Raw genomic sequence first — 18,387 nt, forward strand, 5'->3', positions numbered from 1 at the left:
ACATGTTGTTGTACGTAGTACCACACTGAAACTGCATGCAGCCTCATCTAAAACCAGGCCCAATACTCTCCAGGGTTTAGAAGAGTGTGTTTCTGAACTACAGAGACGCATGACTTGATAAAATCAAGCAGAATTTATTCAGATTCCCAACAGGAGTAAAAACACAACCTTCAATGAGAGCAGATGTTTTGAACGCGACCCACTTTTGGCAGCAAGTGAGGGGAAAACAGTGATTACTAAAAGTCCCCAACCTCAACCTACTGTTGTGCTGAGATAATGTTTTATTTAACTGCAAAGCTAAGTCTTATTGTATAGACTTCCAAATTATAACTACTTAGTTGACTAAAAATACACCATCTGTATTCCCATTATTCTACATCTTGTTAAGTAAAAGCCTTTCTCACGATGCTCTCTCAAAGTTATGATGAACTTTCAAATACATGACAGCTTTACAAAGAGTGGCCATTAGCAGATTAGATTATTTTAACTGAATGCTTAACAACCATTGGCTTCTCGTCTACAATTTTTAGCCTAACGTTTTGCTTTTTTGACATTTTTTTTGACCCAGGGATAGCAAACACTTAGTTATCTGCTAATGCTAGTCCCAGTTTGTATAGCAGTAGTATAGAAAACTGAGGTAATAAATAAACCTCAAGTGAAGATGAAGTGGGGTCATCTTCTGATTGACTTCTGTAAAATGGAGCAGTGGAGTTGCCCCCTGCTGGCCATTATAAAGACTGTAGTATTACGACACTTCTGCATTGGCTTTACTTTACAAAACAACATGTATTAAAAAGTATTAAATATCTTACCTGCTTCTACGAGAGAAGTCTCCCTGGCCAGCAGCCAGTGCTGTGCTGCAGTTATCGACTGGCTTAAATCTTTTCTGGTAGCAGCCAGCTCTTCTATCTGGTACTTTACGGTGGCTAACACCTGAACAGAAACATAGAAATAAAAACTAGGATTAGACTCAACATTTATGATGTAATTAGGGGCTAAAGTAATGAGAACAACCTTAACATCTGTATCCTGACTGTATTAATCAAGGATCTCTTCTCTCTTGAAGACAAAAATAAAACTAGAAAAAGAAGGGTGTCTTTGTTTTACTCAGAACCAAGTCTTCTGATTTAGCCTCACAATAAGAACATTAAATTAATTAAAAGGCAAACATTGATACACACTCATTAATGTCAATGTTACCTGGTAAAGAGAGCGAACAGTCGGCTGAAAGACCAGGTTGGTGTTGAGGAGGAACGAGCGCAGCAGAGGCTGAGGATAAGCCGCTAACTGGGCCAGGATGCCCGTCAACAACAGGTTGACATGGAGTGAGTTGGACAACATGTTTTCCATACGAGACAACAACACACTGACAAATGGACCTGCAGAGGAAACATATCATAAGCAATCTGCTGTCCAAAAGTAACTTTTTGTTCAAACTGAGGCTGCTGAAGAGCACAAAGGTTTCCCTGAACTCACCAGTGAAAGGCACTGAATGGCTTCTTCCTGCACTGCCGCTGGAAAACTTGGTGCTGAAAGGTGAATGAAGTTTCTCTGGTGTCTCAACAGACAAGAAGGTGAAGTCCATCTCCTCCTCATCCTCATCCTCTAACGCTGGTGAGAGGGGCTTCTTCATCTCTCCATCCGTTTTGACTTGTCTTCCAGCTGCTTTAGAGTCTAAAGTACGAATGAGCTCCTCATACTGGGCCAAAAGATCATCAGCCCCCTCAGGAGAAGCAGCGTTTTTGAGGTTGGAATTACAATCTGTCTGATTTATGGCTTTTGAGTCTGAGGTGCTTTTGTTACCAGCTGTCGGAGAGGTTTGGAGGGTCAAACTGAGCCCGTTTTTTAAGGGAACTTCTGCTGAGTTTTGTAGGGTTTCTTCTTTTTTAGACCCACTTGAGTTGAGCCGAACACGCTCGACATCTCTAGTGTCTTTCTTGGCCACAAGATCATACACCATGACGTCGTCCTGGAACTCATTTTCCTCTATGTAGGAGCCTTTCACAAACATGATGGCTGTTTTCCTCATCTCCTGAATGTGCACTGGGGGCTCAGCAGGAGACTGTAATCGAGGTTTAGTTTCCTCTGGAGCCTCCGAGGTCTGCATGGGGCCAGCATCGTAACTATCATCCCACTCTAGTTCCAGCTGACCGACGGAGGCCGACTCTGTGTTAGGCGGCGGGCAGGGTCGAGGGCGCGGCGCTACTGGCTGTGGAACCCTCTTGAGAGCCATCTGGGTTTGTCGGCTCTTCAGCCCCGGCTCCTCCAGAACACCTGGCTGGTATTTCTCAGGAGGTGGGTCCTCGCCATCATACGGGGCCGACCACACATGGCAGGCTCGTATGCAGCTGCTGATGCTCAAACGGGCGTCGTAGAGGTAATGAAGGTAGCTGACATCCAGGTAGATTTCTGAGCCGATTGTGCAGGAGTTACCTGAGCCGTCGTCCTCCTCCAAGAAGATCTCCTTCTCCTCTGGGAGAAAAAAAAAAAGTGTTGTAAAAAGGAAGTGTGCATTAACCTCAGTGCAGTGCTCCAACAGAACAGGAATAATGAGTGTGACATGAAACTACAGGGGTGAAGTGATGTAATACAGCGAAACAGCAGAAGATTCCAAAATCTGATAAAATATTCATTATCATCCCTGCAATATGTTCCTCGCTCTGAAAAAGGCAGACTAACACCTTGCATTGTTTAATAATCAAACGTTTTGAACAGATCATGTTATTTTTTTGGTTTGTTGTGCAGTTCTGTCTATTTGCCCATTACTATTATTTAAGTCACAAGGAGCATTAATCAAATCTCAGAGCTTTCCTCTCTTTTTTTCCTCTCTCTCTGCAGCTGTTAGGAACGGCTCAGTATACATGAGGGCTTTAATGGAATGTATCTTACTCACTGCATTACTTTGCTTTTTTTCCCTTTTAGTCAGGATAACCATTAGCTGTTCTCCATATAGCTGCACCATGAACTCATTTAATGATCATTTCAACCAAAATTTGTAGTTTCTGTTGTCATGTCCATCTGTAAGAACAGTCAGACATGGTTCATTAAATAAAGACATTGTTGCTTATGCTTATGAGAATCCCGGGTTTGTATCCGACCTGTTGCTCCTTTGCCGCACGTCATTCCCCACTCTCTCTTCCTGATTTATGTCTCTATACACTGTCCTGTCTCTCTAATAAAAAGGCACAAAAAGCCAACAAAAATCATCTTAAAAAATTAAAAGGCAAAAAACAGAGATCATATTGACGTTATTTGTCATAGTTTACATTTCAGCTTCCTGCAGTAGTATTACACACAGTATAAACGTGGAATAAGGGAGCATCAGCAGTATTTTTGGTGTGCATTTTCTGTTTGGAGTTAAGATGATTAGGCTAAACTGTTGGCTTCTTCACAAAATGTATGATCCTCTGAGTCTTTGTGTTTCCATGTTTTGACTACAGTAATGTGTACCTGTTTCTAGATCTGGGTCATAGGGTGGGCAATTGAAAAGGTTTCAAAAACTATAAAAATAAGACCCAAACTGTGGTAAAATAGACTTAATGTTCCTTTAATGTCTTCTCTAGCTTACCTGTGGTGCTGGTGGTGTTGGGAGTCTCTGCACCCTTGGAAAAGAGGATTGAGTCCAGCTGTCTTAGGGGTGGGGGGCTGTGATCGGGCGAGCAGCAGGACGGCGTTAATGCCAGGATCTTGGCTGCAGACACCGAGTAGCAGTCTCGCTCCTTCACCACACGTCTCTGACTCAACATCATGTGATTACAGGGGATCAGGTACCTGGGGAAGCAGATTGGAACAGATCCTTTTAGAAAAACCACCAGGTGGGTTTAGGAGGAAGGGAAGCCAGGCAGGTTTATACCTGTCTCTACAGTGGGAGATAAAGAGTATAAGCTCTTCATGTTGTTAACCACTTAGATGTGGCAGAAATCGAACACATCCCATAACTGGGACAAGTCTGTGTGTGGTACTCACCTTAGAACAAGCTGCAGCATCACATCTTCACAGTATAAGCTGATGAGAGTGCGGAAAAGGGCCAGAGACACAGTGCCCAGCTAGAGAGATGAATAGAAAGACATAAGGAAACACATGACAACAGTACTGTACAGTTACTCAATCAAAAGAAATCTAAGCACCAAATCTGACTGATTATCAAACCAATGACACATTTTAACAACACATTTTAAATGTTTAACTTTGATGAAATAATATAATCAATTTACATGCATGCACAGAAACAACAAGCTAGCTAACAAACTATTTTTAATCTTATAATGTGGGTACAATGTTTACCATATTAACCTTCTTAGTTCAGCATATTGGCTATCATTAGCCAATCAGCAGTTAACACAAACTAGCTGATGCTAATGGGTATTTTGTGTGTATTTTAGCTGTAGGAAGAGTCATGGGGGTCACCAAAGTCTATCTGATTTTAGGAACATGATTGTTGCTAAAATACATTGTAAACCAAAGTGGATCTGCAATCGACGATTTGAGAGACATTTCTACCCGCACTGCCATGCTGCTAGCATGTTTAAACATGTTTGTGTAAATTATGTAAATAATGCAAAACAGAGATATTGATGTATATTTTGGAATTATACATAACACTTTTTTTTGTCTTCAGCCAAGGTAGCAAAACTTTAATAATCTTAAATTATTAGGCATGAAGTGCATGGCTATCTACCGCCTGCCAAGCAAACCAGACAATAACAAGGCTGAGATGTTAGCTAATAACTCCAGGTCAATTTTGAAAAGCAAACAGCTTTCCTATCTTTTACTTAGCTGCAGGTTTCGCAAAGCTAACACACCATTACACTAACATAGCCTACTGGGAAGTGAAACGTTTACTATCTTCCCCAACTTTGTCGAGCATGCTAGCATGCTAACATTTGCTTATTAAGCTCAACAGACAGAAATTGACTCACTTGGAGCTGCCATTTTTTTAAAAGGAGTTCAACAGGTTAAAGCAAACTGGAAAATAACAAAGGCTGAAATGTAAAATATTTGCATGTTAGTCAATGTTTAGTTTGTCTTGAGGTAAAACATTTAAAAAGCAAACAAGGTTCTTGTTCTTCACAGAGTTGCAGGTGTGTCAGAGCTGACTGTAAGCAAACACTGGAGAGTCCTCCCTGAGCCATTTACATTCACATGAAATGTAAAGAACACACGAGGTGTTCTTACATATAGGACTATTTTAAACACAGGTATCAGTTGCTTTGCTAACAGGATATGTAGCTGCGACTTAGGATCACCATGGCAACAATCTGCCAGCCTTGATGCTGACATTTAAAGTTTCACTGTGAGTGTCGGTGCCTCTGGATATTTTATTAAACATGAGTCATGCTGTCTTTGAGTGCATTGTGTGTGTTTGTTTTTATGACATAACAAAACAAGTGTTAGCAAGTTTTCTGGGTTCATGCGGTACCTGGAAGGGGGTGTTGATTCGGCTGACTAGCGTATCTAAAATGTGCACGTTTTCATGTTGGTGGAGGAGGATGAAGGAGAGAAAGGTTTGCAGCAGAGCCGGCTCAGATACACTTCTCAGGAAGAGCTCCAGGTATGCTGTGGTGGTCATCACCTCTTCAAGGGTCAGCTAGGAAATAAGAAAGACAGTAGGATGGGTTGAATGTACGAAGAAAAAAAACATCATTCAGGAGAAGTATGTGACTTATAGAAGTACATATGGATAATTTGAATTTATTGTGATATTTTTATTATATATTTTATTATATATAGGATTGTTTGTGACTAGATACCATAAGAGACGGTCCCATACCAAACAATAAATTAAGTAACACAGCATAAGAGAGCCAACACTTAATTTCCAACAGGAACACATTGTATACTTATCCATTTGTGGTATTACATGGAGGTGAAAAACAAGGGCAAATTATTACCAACCTTGTGAAGAGCTGGTGCTAGAACAGGCACAAGGAACCCGTTGTAGATGTAGCCCACTAGCTGGTCTCTGATATCAGGATGGGCCACCTGGGAACAGTCAAATATGAAGGCAAATGTCAACCAAGAGTGCAGTGGAGCAGAAGGCTGAAGCAATTAACCATGTGTGAATACATTTTTCATGTGACAGAGACATGCGAGTGCAGCCCTGTGTGACACTATTGCACCTGGATAACAGCATTGCAGAATTCCAGCGAGTTGAGAAACTGGACGAGGGACGGCATCTGGAGCCAGTCCTCTCTGTGCAGGCAGTGCCACTCCTCATTGGGAACCTCCAGCTTTGTGGGCAGAGATGAGTACAGGCCACTCAGCCCCGTGGCCAGCACCTGTAAAAAGAAAGGTGTGTCAACACCAAATGAAGTCATCACCAACAATTTGCTAATCTAATGACAAAGGTGTGTTTCAGTGCTGTTTTAAAAAATCTGTTAAGCTGCTGCAGAAACATCAAAGAACTGAAGTAACAAAAAAAAGTTCTAACTGTACAAGATGTTACAGAATTTTAGATAAGGTAATAGCTGACTTGAGGACAGATAGATGGGATCATGTAATGGGATGAGTCCTAAATACCTGCTTTAGCATTATGGATAACATTTATTTTTTGTGGTAATTACTGCATATTTATATAGACGTGTAAAGCTGATATTTTGACTAATGTGCACTGTCCCTATTCAATAAATTCAATAAAAGATGACGTGACATAGAGACAGATACATGAAAGACCAGCAAAGTGAAACATCTTGACACTATAGTTCTCCATGACGTTTGCTACGATATGATCCCCATGTGATGATTTGTAACAACTTTGGTTATTCACAGTCTCTTTAAAAAAACATACATACAGCCATGTTTTGACTAATTGTGTTTTTGACAAAAATCAACATAACCAATGACATTCCCATCAGCCCTTGGGGCATTTTTGTGATAAAGTGCTAACTACGTAAATTTTGCATGCTAACATGCTAAACTAAGACAATGAAAATGAAACTGCTCAACATTAGCATTTAAGCAATGTCAATGTAAACATCCTAGCATGCTGACAACAGACTGTGTATACGGTCGATTTGGTTCAAAGCACTGCTGTTGCAGTAAAATCACACAAACAGCTAGCATGGCTGCAGACTGCTCTTCTTGTTATAAAATTCCCTATCTTGTACTGTATATTTACAAATAACTACAGAGCTTCTGTTTATCCAGGCAGATGGGTGTTACATTTAAAAAAAAAAGATGTGGACATAGGCTAGTCATATAGTTTTTTTTGTATTAAATATTAAACTAGAAAACCAGTTTAATGCTACTGAGCTACTGACCAATAATAAAACTATGACATGATAAACATGATGATAAAGATGTTTTGACCGAACAGTAGAAAAACAAACTGTGCTGAAAACAAGGTTTGATGAGATCCATACAGATGAATGAAAAATAATCTGACATCAAGTGACTACAGAGAGGATTTTATGGGCTCCATTAAACATTAATGAGGCAGTGTAGCCTAAAGCATAAATGATACATGTACCACAGCAGCTTCTCAGCAGTCAGCTTTACCTCCATCTTCACACCACAGATTAGTGTTTTACTGCTTGGTACATGCCAAATACTTTAGTAAATCATTTTTTCTTTTCCACACTTAAAAAAAAAGGATGTAGATGCACAGCTGACTGGCTGCATACATATCAGCCTGCATGTTCTTCCCTCCATGGCAAGAAAGCAAACATATGGATTTACGCCTCATGCAGGTCAGCTCTATAAATATTTGAGCAGCAAAGCAGAGTTTTATTGCCTCTATCTTGCCTGCTATAATCATCATGTGATGGTAATGGCATCACTCATTACTGCATTCATGTCAAAAGAATTTTCTCAAAAATAAATAGCCAGCGATAATAGAATTTATCTGGAAGGTATGATTTCAAACAATAGACTACAGAACTGCTATCTAATTTAGCTTTAATAAGAGAGCATCACTAGTGTTGCATTGATGTGCACTATAAATCCTCTACAGGATTATCCTTGTAGTCTGCCAGTGGAACCAATTAAATTCAGACTCTAGTTGTTAACCTGGCATCCCATCAAAAGCTATTTCTCATGCAATGTCTGCATCAGCAGCAAAATGACATTATTTGCACAGGATTAGCTTGCTACTGTGCAATAATCTTATGAATGCCAGACATTTCATGTCGATGTTTTTCTTCGGGTGGCGTCCTGATTTTATCTACATAGGTAAGGCTGATTATGATGCCCAGGTCACAGAAAGTCTGAGAGTAGCTGAGAGAATGCACGGGTCCTTCAACACAAAGGTGGAGTCAAAGAGTCCTCTCAAGGAAGGAGTCCGAGGAGATACAGATACACCAATGTTTTGATACCCTTTTTTTTACTTCCATATACCAATTTAGATTCCTAGACTTAAGTACCAGGCCTCAAATAGTGTGGATACTAGTATGATAAATATTCTAAAACTAAAATTGCCAGCTAAACACTATTGCTCCCATTTTGCTAGCTTTAACTAAAGTGACACCCTCCGATAGCATCACAATGTTGTTTGTTTCTTGTGGACACACAACAAATTTACTTTAAACTAGTTACTTTTTTATTTTTTGACTGGCATACTCTCCAACTGCCAATAGTGCATTTTAAGCAGTATTAATCTCCCATGTGGTCTTCAAAACTGGTATTCGAATAACTCTACCAACAAGTAAATAAAAGCAATAGAAGAAAAGGGAAAGGAAATGTCCTCATTTGTACTGACCGGACAGAAAAATGTGTTCTCTGCAATGTGTTTGGCCACTCTCTCATTCTCAGCGGAGAGCGACATGATGAGCAGCAGAGCGTCTCTGGCCTGCTGGCCCACTGTACCCTCCCTGTGGATGAAGGGGATAAGAAGGGAGAAGATGAGGAAGTTTGTCGCTCCCTGATCCTCACTGGTGTGGAAAAACAACTCCAGAACCGACGTGTCTTTTGCCAAAACACAGCACAGCTGGTTTAGCAGCAGCACCAGCTCGGCTTCGACCCGCGGTGCCGCCGTGCCCGAGCAGGACGACAGCAGCATCATGAGCGGCCGCAGGATGGGCTTGTGATGCAGCAGAGGCTGGTGTGCCTGCCCCACCAGCATCTCATACATCTTCAGCTGCTCCAGCTTCATGTCATCCGTGAACTCCCTGCGCAGACTCCACACAAAGAGACGCTCCATCACATTCTCCATCACCACGAACTCCAGGATGGGGCCCATTGCGCCAGCCTGCCCGCTCTCCTCCTCTATCAACAGGAACAGCATATGCTCCACATAGTTCTGCACCGCGCTTGCCTCGTCCCCGGGGATGGTGCCGAAACGAGCGCCACTGCTTGAGCCGGCACTGAGGGAGGACAGGCTGGAGCTGCTGCGCAGGGGGTCATGTTTTTCTAGGATCTTCACCACCTACAGCAAGACACAAGAGAAAAAAATATTGAAACTGAACATATCATTACCACGCATCATTAGGTTTTCATGCAAGTACTACAGCTAATACAACAAACTGAAAAAGATTTCCTTTTTGACTACTGTGACTCATTATAACAACATCAAGATATACAAAAGAGACATATCCCTACCCTATCATACTAGATATACAAAAGAGACATATCGCTACCCTATCATACTAGATATACAAAAGCGACATATCCCTACCCTATCATACTAGATATACAAAAGAGACATATCCCTACCCTATCATAGTAGATATACAAAAGAGACACATCCCTACCCTATCATAATAGATATACAAAAGAGACACATCCCTACGAAAGACTTAAACAACAAAGATATAAGATATTATGAAGATATTTTTAAAATATTTTAAATCATTGCAACAATAATTCAAAGAATTATGTTAGAAAGCTATTGATACTTGTAAACTTTGGCAGTAAAGGGTAAAGAAACGTACAAAGATTCAACCAGTTGGTCGTATCTGTTGTGTTGGTACATTTCTGATGGTAATGACAACCTGTCTCATTTACCGCATTTACTCAGTTTGTTCTTTTTTCAGGTGGACCAGAGAGAAGACCACTTGAACCCAAAGATTGACGAAAACTCAATCAACTAAATCCCAGCAGAGCGTATTGATTGCTAGGATTTAAAAAGTGCAAAGACCATTAAATGAGTTTGTTTTTCTGCTGACAGAGAGAAGCTTAAGCTTTAACACTCACATAATGTATAGAATACGGTAGTATACCGTGATATGCTATGAACACCTGAGTACAAGTCAGAGTTTCTCCATTACGGAAGTTTTTTTTAAATCTCATTTTGTATTGTCAAGAATTTTTTATCAAAAATGACACACTGCAGGTAAATTGATACTCATCTTTATAAAGCTAGGATAATGTGGTTTGAATAGACCAACAGCTCAGCACAAATACACTCAGTTTGATAGCACAGAGAGAAACAGTCCTTTGTGTATTTCGTCCCTCCCTTGTGTGTCCTCTGTGTAGAAACCAGATTCACAATAAAGGAGCCAGTGTCCCCAGCCTGCCACTGCTGCCATGACAATAACCTGCTTCACACAAGAGGCCTGGGCATGGCCGATGGAAACAAGAGAACACAAGTTTGTAATCTGTCTCTGAGCCTGCCGAGGCCTAGCCTGGCCTGGCCCAGTGGCCTGAGGATCAGGGATCAGTCCAGTCCAGGCTCCATGAACATCACAATTCTGACAGGAAGGGGTCAGGTTTTGTCTTACAGAGGAGTCAGAGGTTTGTTAAACTGGGATGACTGAGAGTAATAGTGCATCGTTTGCTAAGATGCTGAAAGTAATCAGGAGTTTTTTTTATTGTAGTTTATGTAAAAGATCGACTGTGCTGACAGGTCACTTGAATGTCTGACTTGATTTGACAGAAGTAAGGTGCTTACAGATCAGAGTGCTGTTTATCTGGGCAGGTTTCAGGTGTTTGTAAGTCTGTTGTACATTGTTATTTCTGATTATGTATGAGAAATATGACAGTACCACTGTATAGCATTTATTCAACTCACCCTTGAAATTTGAATCCCATTAACATTCAAAATTTAGCTTTTCAAAACACAAAAAGGGACTTCAATATCTCAAGGAATTCTACTGACTGTGCACAACATGTTAACTTGTGCCCACAATATATTTTTTTATCTTACTTTTTTGGACTTCAGGGGCTCCGTCGAATTCAATTAATTTGGTGCTCAAACTTTTTGTGAAGTAGTTGTAACATTACATCAATGCTAAATTTGCTGACAGCAGGGCCTTGTGATAAATCTGCATGAGTTTTTGAAAACTCAGCTTGTTAAGCATAAGCTTTCCTTGTGCATTATTAATACTTATAAGCATATGCTTTGTCAGATTCAGAAAGTGCTCTGAACTGCAAATTTTAACTTTGCACAAAGATTCGCTCATTAATATTCTGAGATTATACTCGAAAGAATAAACGCACAAAAAATTGTTTGAAACTTTTAGATAGGAGGTTAAAAAGGAAATGTAACTAACTTCACCTGAGGGATGGGAAAGAGTTATTTATTTCTTTTAAAAAGTTACAAACTAGAATGAAATGTATTTCTGAAGATGTTCTTGCATGTACGCTGGTTCGGAGTGTTTCCACATAAACTCTTTACAGAAACACATTCCTGAAACGATGGTATTTGCGATGAATGGAATGACTCAGTGTCTCTGCAGTACTTCAGTGACAAGGAACAAACTGTGTCTATGGTTAAAGATTGTTGGCAGTAGCAGCAACTAACAGATCATCTTGCGTGTCACTCCAAACACAATGAGCTCTGTGAGGCTGGAGAGCAGCAGACAACACACAGCAAATGAACACAAACGCAATCTGACAATGACACTGTCGGCAGTGGCTCTTACACAGGGACACGGTTACAACAACACAGTCGCTCAGATTACAAGATTTTCCGAACCGAAAACCAAAGTCAAGAGCCCTGGTATTGAGCTGCAGATTAACTGAGCATGAAAATACGACTCTGCAGGAGTGCAATCATGCTGCCTGTCTGCCTAAAGCAAAACAAGCTTAATGTGGAACAGGGAGTTCTTTTTTTTTTGTTGAAGTAGGAGGGACGAGTCAGTCTCTGGCATTTTTTATTATATCAACTTCTTAAAGGAAATCAAGGCAGATCAAGCAGACAAAAGCAGCAAAATGGCTAGATTGAGCTTATTGCTTATATGAGTTATATAAAACATCAAAAAAACTGAAGCAGATCCCCTTCATTTAGACCAACTAAAACCTCAGATCCAAAACAATAATCCTAATCAAATTTGAAAAGTGAAAGACAATTTGAATTTGTGCAATATGGTTTAAAGGATGGCCATACCCTAACCCTGTATGCATGTTTTTTAATGAAACCACAAATTGCACAAATAAAGGTTTTCAGTTAAGTCTACATATCTGCATTACATCACACAACTTCCAACAAAATAACACAACTTATCCTTACAAGTTTATCAGGTGGCAAACTTAATAACAACACAGGAATTCAGTTCCTTTAGCTGCACAGAGCTCCACACTGACCCCCACTGACAGCCTCTAATTCAGTCATAAAAGTGGCTGACATTGGGTTGTAGACACACTCTTCTATCCCCTCAGTGTCTGGCCAGTGTCATACATCTGACAGTGTGTGTAGGGTTTGTTGATCTCAGCGTGGGAGGACTTAGCCCTCATAGGCTGCCAGGACCCACAGGGGTGAACAGGGACACATGCTGTTGGACAGAGCCAAGACTCTGAGACAGTCTGCAGCGTACTGCCAAGACTCCACTGGCCCTAACTGTGCTGCAGTAGAGTTCTTACAGCACTGGAGTTTGCCTGTCAGGATTACTGCCAATGACAAAGAAGTGAAGGTAAAGTGGTGTCTAAATAAGAAAAACTTTGGACCTCTTTGTGTTTGTTATCCCAACTGGAGTCAGATGATACTTTATAGGGAGTGACGAGGCCAAAAACTGGGACAAATCAATGAAGTGAATATACTGAGGTTTCTCTAGAATCTTTCTCCTTTCCTGTAAAATATTAAAGAGTCCTAGCTCTTCAAGAGGCTGAAATTAGTTACATTAAAAACACCCAAAAGTTCAGAGGTTTCAAGGACTGTTTCAAGGAATACTTACTAAAAGGTAATACACAACTATTTTAAAGTTTACTTGAGGCATGGCGATAGCAAAAAATATATAAGAGGAATAATTCTTGAAAGCTTTAGAAACTAAAAAGGTCAAGTCAAAAGACTTCTCTGATGTCTGTACATGCAGCTTAGAGAGATACTTCACCCATTTGCATTAAGCTTTGTATCATTAGAAACCTGGTAGTATTTTTGAATGGTCGTGCATCCCGTTCTCATTTTCCTCTGAGATGGGAAATCTTTGTATTTCTAAGTCTGAAAAGGAGCTTCGAGCTCGGAATCAGTTGAGGAAATGGCTTTATGTGTCGAAATAAATAAGTCTGTAAATGTTTTTATTACTATATTTCTACTGCTATATTGTATATTTCCGAGAAACTGTATCGACTGAATTTCCCTTTGGGATTAATAAAGTATTTCTGATTCTGATTCTGAAATAGAGGACCTTAGTGGGAGTGGCCTGCAGTGCTGTGCATTCTGGGATTTGGTGTCTTTCATCCACATGAGCCAAAAAGACACTTTCAGCCTTTTCTCGGCCAAGAAGGCACCAACTTCAAAATTTATTTCACATTTCTACTACATGTATGACCCAATGTCAATACAGATTCATGTTTCAACGGGTGAAGTATCCCTTTAAGCACTATAGGGGTAATTAGCTTAGTTTAGCATAAAGGCTGCATGCAGCAACATTTGCACTGTCCTGGGTTTAGAAATAATCCCATTATTATCACTTCTAAAGTTTATTAATTAACACACACATGTTTTTACTTACAATTCAAATACAGAGCGATATAAAAAAAATGACAATTTGTTGGGTTAGGTAAAGTAACGTGCTGCAATTCTCTACAAAAGGTGTCATTGAAAAGCAGCAACTTTTTTTGTGGGTGCTGTTTTTGAATTTATTTGACGGGTGACAGGGAAGATACAGACAGTAAACACAAGGAAAGAGAGAGGTGTGTTCCACAGCATTTGGTGGTTGATTCAAACCATATTTGGTTGAAAATGAAATGTCAAAGTATTACTTTCAGCTGCATGAGCTTTAGCTTTGGCGCTGGCACTTACCTGAGCCCAGTGGTTCTTGAACACTATCATGCAGGTCTCTGGATCCACCCCTTTCAGAACCAGAGACTGCCCATCCTGATTTCCATTGGCAACCATGGAGGCCATCATGGTGACCGGGTCGTACGTGGGTTAAACCATGTCATAGGCAGGAGAAGGAGGACATTCCTGACTTTTTACTGAGTGCAACCACAACCTCAGGAGGAGAGATAATCACAGAGGACCTGAGGATGCAGAAAAAAGAAACAAGCACACATCATGACACACACAAGGAGAGAATACAACAGCACTGATGCAATGATATGCAGTGAATGTCTCTGCCCCTCTGCATGGTTGGACAGCAGCTATGACAGGCATGCAGGAAAGAGAACAATAACAGGCAAAGTCAGATGACTCAGTAGAGGGGAGAAACACATCTTGCTCGACTTTGGCTCAGAGACTCTCCTCCTCCACTCTGGACTTCAGACTGAGCTGTCAAATTGCTTTTGGACTGACTCGCACGCCCAGAGTGGATTCCTGCTGGCCCCCTGACGTCGCTCTCATTACACAAACATTTTTTGACATGAGAGGCCTAACGGCATCAGGGTGTGAATGACTCTGGCACAACGTGTGTGGAGTTAAGCGGTGAGCGAAATAAGGTTTTATAGATTAGACATGAATGTGGGAAAGTGAGGTCTGCGTTGCTAACTCTGCTTGTTTGTATAAAAAAAAATACATATTATTTCAGTTAAAAATAACCTGAGGGCAGCTCTGCACGTCAGATCCAACACTCACAAGCTCAGTGGAAATTTGGAAGATGCCCACTTTCACCCCAGAAAGGCACTCATTTGTTGTTCTCCTTGTAAAGGACATTGCTGGAAAGTTTGACTCTCCTGAACAAGAAAAACATTTCTTTCACAACACTGAGAACAGCAAAGAGTATTGTGTTTATGCGACAAAACAGGGTAAATCCAAGTGTCTGGTGAACTGCACCATGTTTCCAGGTAAACGCCTGCCCTTCAAGAGGAAGGAAGTTAGGATGTGTCTTATCTTCTTATGTTTGTCTCTGTTTACACACAGTGACGTTGTTTGCCACAACTATATATAGAATTTGAAATGTGGTCACATGTACATGAGAGTAAGCTGCCCTTAGCCCCATGCAGTATGCAAACAATTTGGATATGCTTATTAAAAAAAGGATTCAGGAGTATGCATACAGTCAAATGTATTGAGACACACTGACTCTCTTTCCATACTAAACGGTATGTAGTCTTGTGTATTGGTACATAGCTTTATAGCCATGATAGCAGATGAGTTTGACTGTAATTTAATACTAATGTCATCATGCTAACATGCTCACAATGACAGTAATCAAATTCTTATGTCAATACTGATGTACATTATATTCTTTTCTGGCATACTAGACAATATGGAAACATAGCCTTAGAGAAGGGGTGTCCAAAGTGCGGCCTGAGGGCCATTTGCGGCCCTTGAGGGGATTTTTTTGCGGCCCGTGACTTCAAATGAAGAATCAGAAGATTTTGGCCCGAGGCCTTGATTAAGATTGGCACATTATCTTATTTATGTTAACAAGGGCTGAACAATATTCCTAAAATAGAAAATGTTCAGTAACATGTATGTTGTTGTTTTTTTTAAATCTACAGCTTTTACTATTTTCCACATTTTTTTGTAAACTATGAAAAAACACGAATGCTAAGTTTTTGCAAACAAGCGGACTGTTGTTTAACCATTTAATGACCTGAGCTAAATGCAGAAAGCTTTTCCAAAAAAATGAACCACGTTACAGGCTTGATTCTGAGAAAAAAACACAAATAAAGTAGAACGAAGAAATCAAAATATTTGATTTCCTTTTCTTAAAGGGTTTCTTTAGCGAGCCTTTTGATTCTGATCTACAAAGCCTTACTATTTTTTCAACTATATTCTAAAAAACAAAACCTGTGGCCCGCGAGCGATTCTAACACGACAATTTTGGCCCGCTAAAAAGTTTGGACACCACTGCCTTAGAGTCTGCAGACATGCTAGCAGCTCAGTAGGACTTTAAAGCTCCCGTGAGGAACTAGTGTCTGCGTCGCTTTTGGTGCCCTCTGTGGAGAAATTGGTTCCTCTAATCTCTTGGCTCGTTGTGTCCTGTAGATGTGTTAACTGTCAATCATATCCCTTACTGGGAATCTTTGTTGTGGAAAAGTTCTGTTTCATAACTAGCTTAAATCTTCTCATAGGACCTTAGAGTTAATGCTAGCTTCAACATGCTTACATCCTCACACTATTCACACCTTGATGTTTACAATTATAATGTTATAACTACATTCACCATCTCTGCTAATCTTGCTGGTATTGTTAGCGAGCTAACAGTTGCTAATTAGCGCTGTACCCAAAAATACAACTGAAGCTGATACTAACATCCATTTTGCAGATATTAAGTGGACAATAGGGTAAGTTTGTCCGAGTACTATAAATATGGCTGAAGGGAATGACCAAAGCTTTTTCTGATTTGTCCTGAAGAAATTATAAATGTATGCACCAATTTCCACAGCAATCAATTCAACAGTTATGGAGCCATTTTAGTCAAAAGCTTAAATGCCAACTTCATGATGGTGCTAGCTGAAATTAAGCCATAAATGTTGTGACAATCAATTGGGGAGATGTTGACATATCTGACATATCATTTTTATCTTGAGATGGTGACAATGGGAAAAGTCAGGGATTAAGAAGATCAATATTGTGCATTTTCTTGACTGCAGATGTGTTGTGCACCGAACCACTATTTTCACCAAAATAACGAGGAGCAATAGCGAGGTCAGGACAAACACTTTCCCTACACAACACAGGATCATATACACTCTGTCACCACAGGGGATCAACTGTAAAACACGCAGCAGCTGCATGCCACAATACTAAATTAGAGCCTCTTTAGCCTGCCCCTAGAAGTGCCCCACAGCCAATCACAGCTCACCAACTTCTTTTAAATCCACTTTATACCACAGCAACATCCCCACATACACAGAGTTTAGGTGTAACAAGGCGTGCAGTCAAACTTTCACCATCTGCTTTGAGTTAGAGGAGAGTATCGACTGGTTGGATTCTCAAGAAGGAATGTAAAGGCAGCAGAGAGAGCGTGTCAGATTATGTATGTGCATACGTGTGTGTGTGTGTGTGTGTGTGTCTGAAGGGTTTCTTACCTTTGACAAGACATCTTCAACAGGGATGGGTCACTAAGCAGACAAGGACCTCATTCTTGTCCTGCTGTCACACAAAAAAAAAAGAAAAGAAGAAATGTCAAGAAAGGAGCAGGAAGTGAGTGTCCGTGTGAGAGGCAAGGCGTGCTGGGAAGTGACTGGACATGAGTAAGCTGCTCCAAACGCCACTTGGATGAGGATGGAAGGGAGGAGGTTACAGGGAGGGAGGGGAGAGTGGAGCGGGAGGAGGAGGGAGAGGGAGAGAAAAATGAAAAACAGGGTGAGAGAAAGTCAACAGAAAAGAAGGAGGGATACGAACCATGAGAGCAACATAAAAAGTACAGAATTAACCAGTCGTATGCCAGCACTTTAAATCTCTGTCAGTTTTCTCACATCCTTGTGATCCCTCAATTGTTTTGGAATAGGACTGTTGTCCCTTTCAATTAGTGTTGTGATGAAATTGGCACTCTTCTTAACTCTCAACTCCAAGAGGCCCATTAGCTGCCAACATTTCAACCACACCTCTTCAGCACGTAAACCAAGTCACATCGCCCATCATATCATGTGACACAGCATTTTTAAAACGCTTAAAACCTACTTTTTAATTTCCCATGTCTAATACAACATAGTGACTATATAAACTCTTTACATGAGCTAGTTTTGCACTGGGAGTAATAAAAAAAAAGTGGCTTCCTTTGGAAATAAGCACCCTTTCATAAAAGTGTGATGTTGAGAGGGAGACAGATGGAGGGAAATGTGTGTTTGTGTTTGTGTGTGGGTGAGTGAGTGTCCTTAACAGGAGTCATCATACACTCATTTTTCTAAAGAGTCACATAACCATTTTTTCTCCAAGTAGCAAAGAATGAGAGCCTTACATGAGGTTGACATTTGTGTAATACAGCTGCCCAAATCGCTATACCAGCTGAAATACAGCAGCATGAACCAAAATTAGAGTTTCAGTTTTAAAGGTCTGACAGCCCACTTTTAAAGTTGCTTTCATGCTTGTTGCTAGCCATTGGCTGCCAACGCTAACAGGTTAGTTGCCATATTCAATCGTTTACAACTGGAGTGATATCAGTCCTGTGTGATTGAACCTCCTGT

At 40.5% G+C, this 18,387-nt stretch overlaps 1 protein-coding gene across 2 annotated transcripts in view; it reads right to left on the reverse strand.

Moving 5' to 3' along the window:
• Window positions 1-18,387, reverse strand: part of fhip1aa (FHF complex subunit HOOK interacting protein 1Aa) — a 30,988-nt gene that overhangs the window by 2,710 nt on the left and 9,891 nt on the right. The window contains exons 2-12 of one of the 2 annotated variants that reach the window (XM_061056998.1): window positions 17,290-17,350; window positions 14,114-14,334; window positions 8,696-9,361; window positions 6,120-6,278; window positions 5,896-5,982; window positions 5,420-5,587; window positions 3,967-4,046; window positions 3,569-3,771; window positions 1,477-2,472; window positions 1,201-1,379; window positions 813-933 (exon numbers count right to left, since the gene is read on the reverse strand). In XM_061056998.1, the coding sequence (XP_060912981.1) occupies window positions 813-933; window positions 1,201-1,379; window positions 1,477-2,472; window positions 3,569-3,771; window positions 3,967-4,046; window positions 5,420-5,587; window positions 5,896-5,982; window positions 6,120-6,278; window positions 8,696-9,361; window positions 14,114-14,221 (2,767 nt within the window). In that variant the 5' untranslated portion in view covers window positions 14,222-14,334; window positions 17,290-17,350. Of the gene's footprint in view, window positions 1-812; window positions 934-1,200; window positions 1,380-1,476; window positions 2,473-3,568; window positions 3,772-3,966; window positions 4,047-5,419; window positions 5,588-5,895; window positions 5,983-6,119; window positions 6,279-8,695; window positions 9,362-14,113; window positions 14,335-17,289; window positions 17,354-18,387 lie in introns of both variants that reach the window. The other variant, XM_061056988.1, reaches the window with a different exon arrangement.

This window comes from Labrus mixtus, chromosome 2, assembly GCF_963584025.1.
Source record: "Labrus mixtus chromosome 2, fLabMix1.1, whole genome shotgun sequence".
NCBI lineage: Eukaryota > Metazoa > Chordata > Actinopteri > Labriformes > Labridae > Labrus > Labrus mixtus.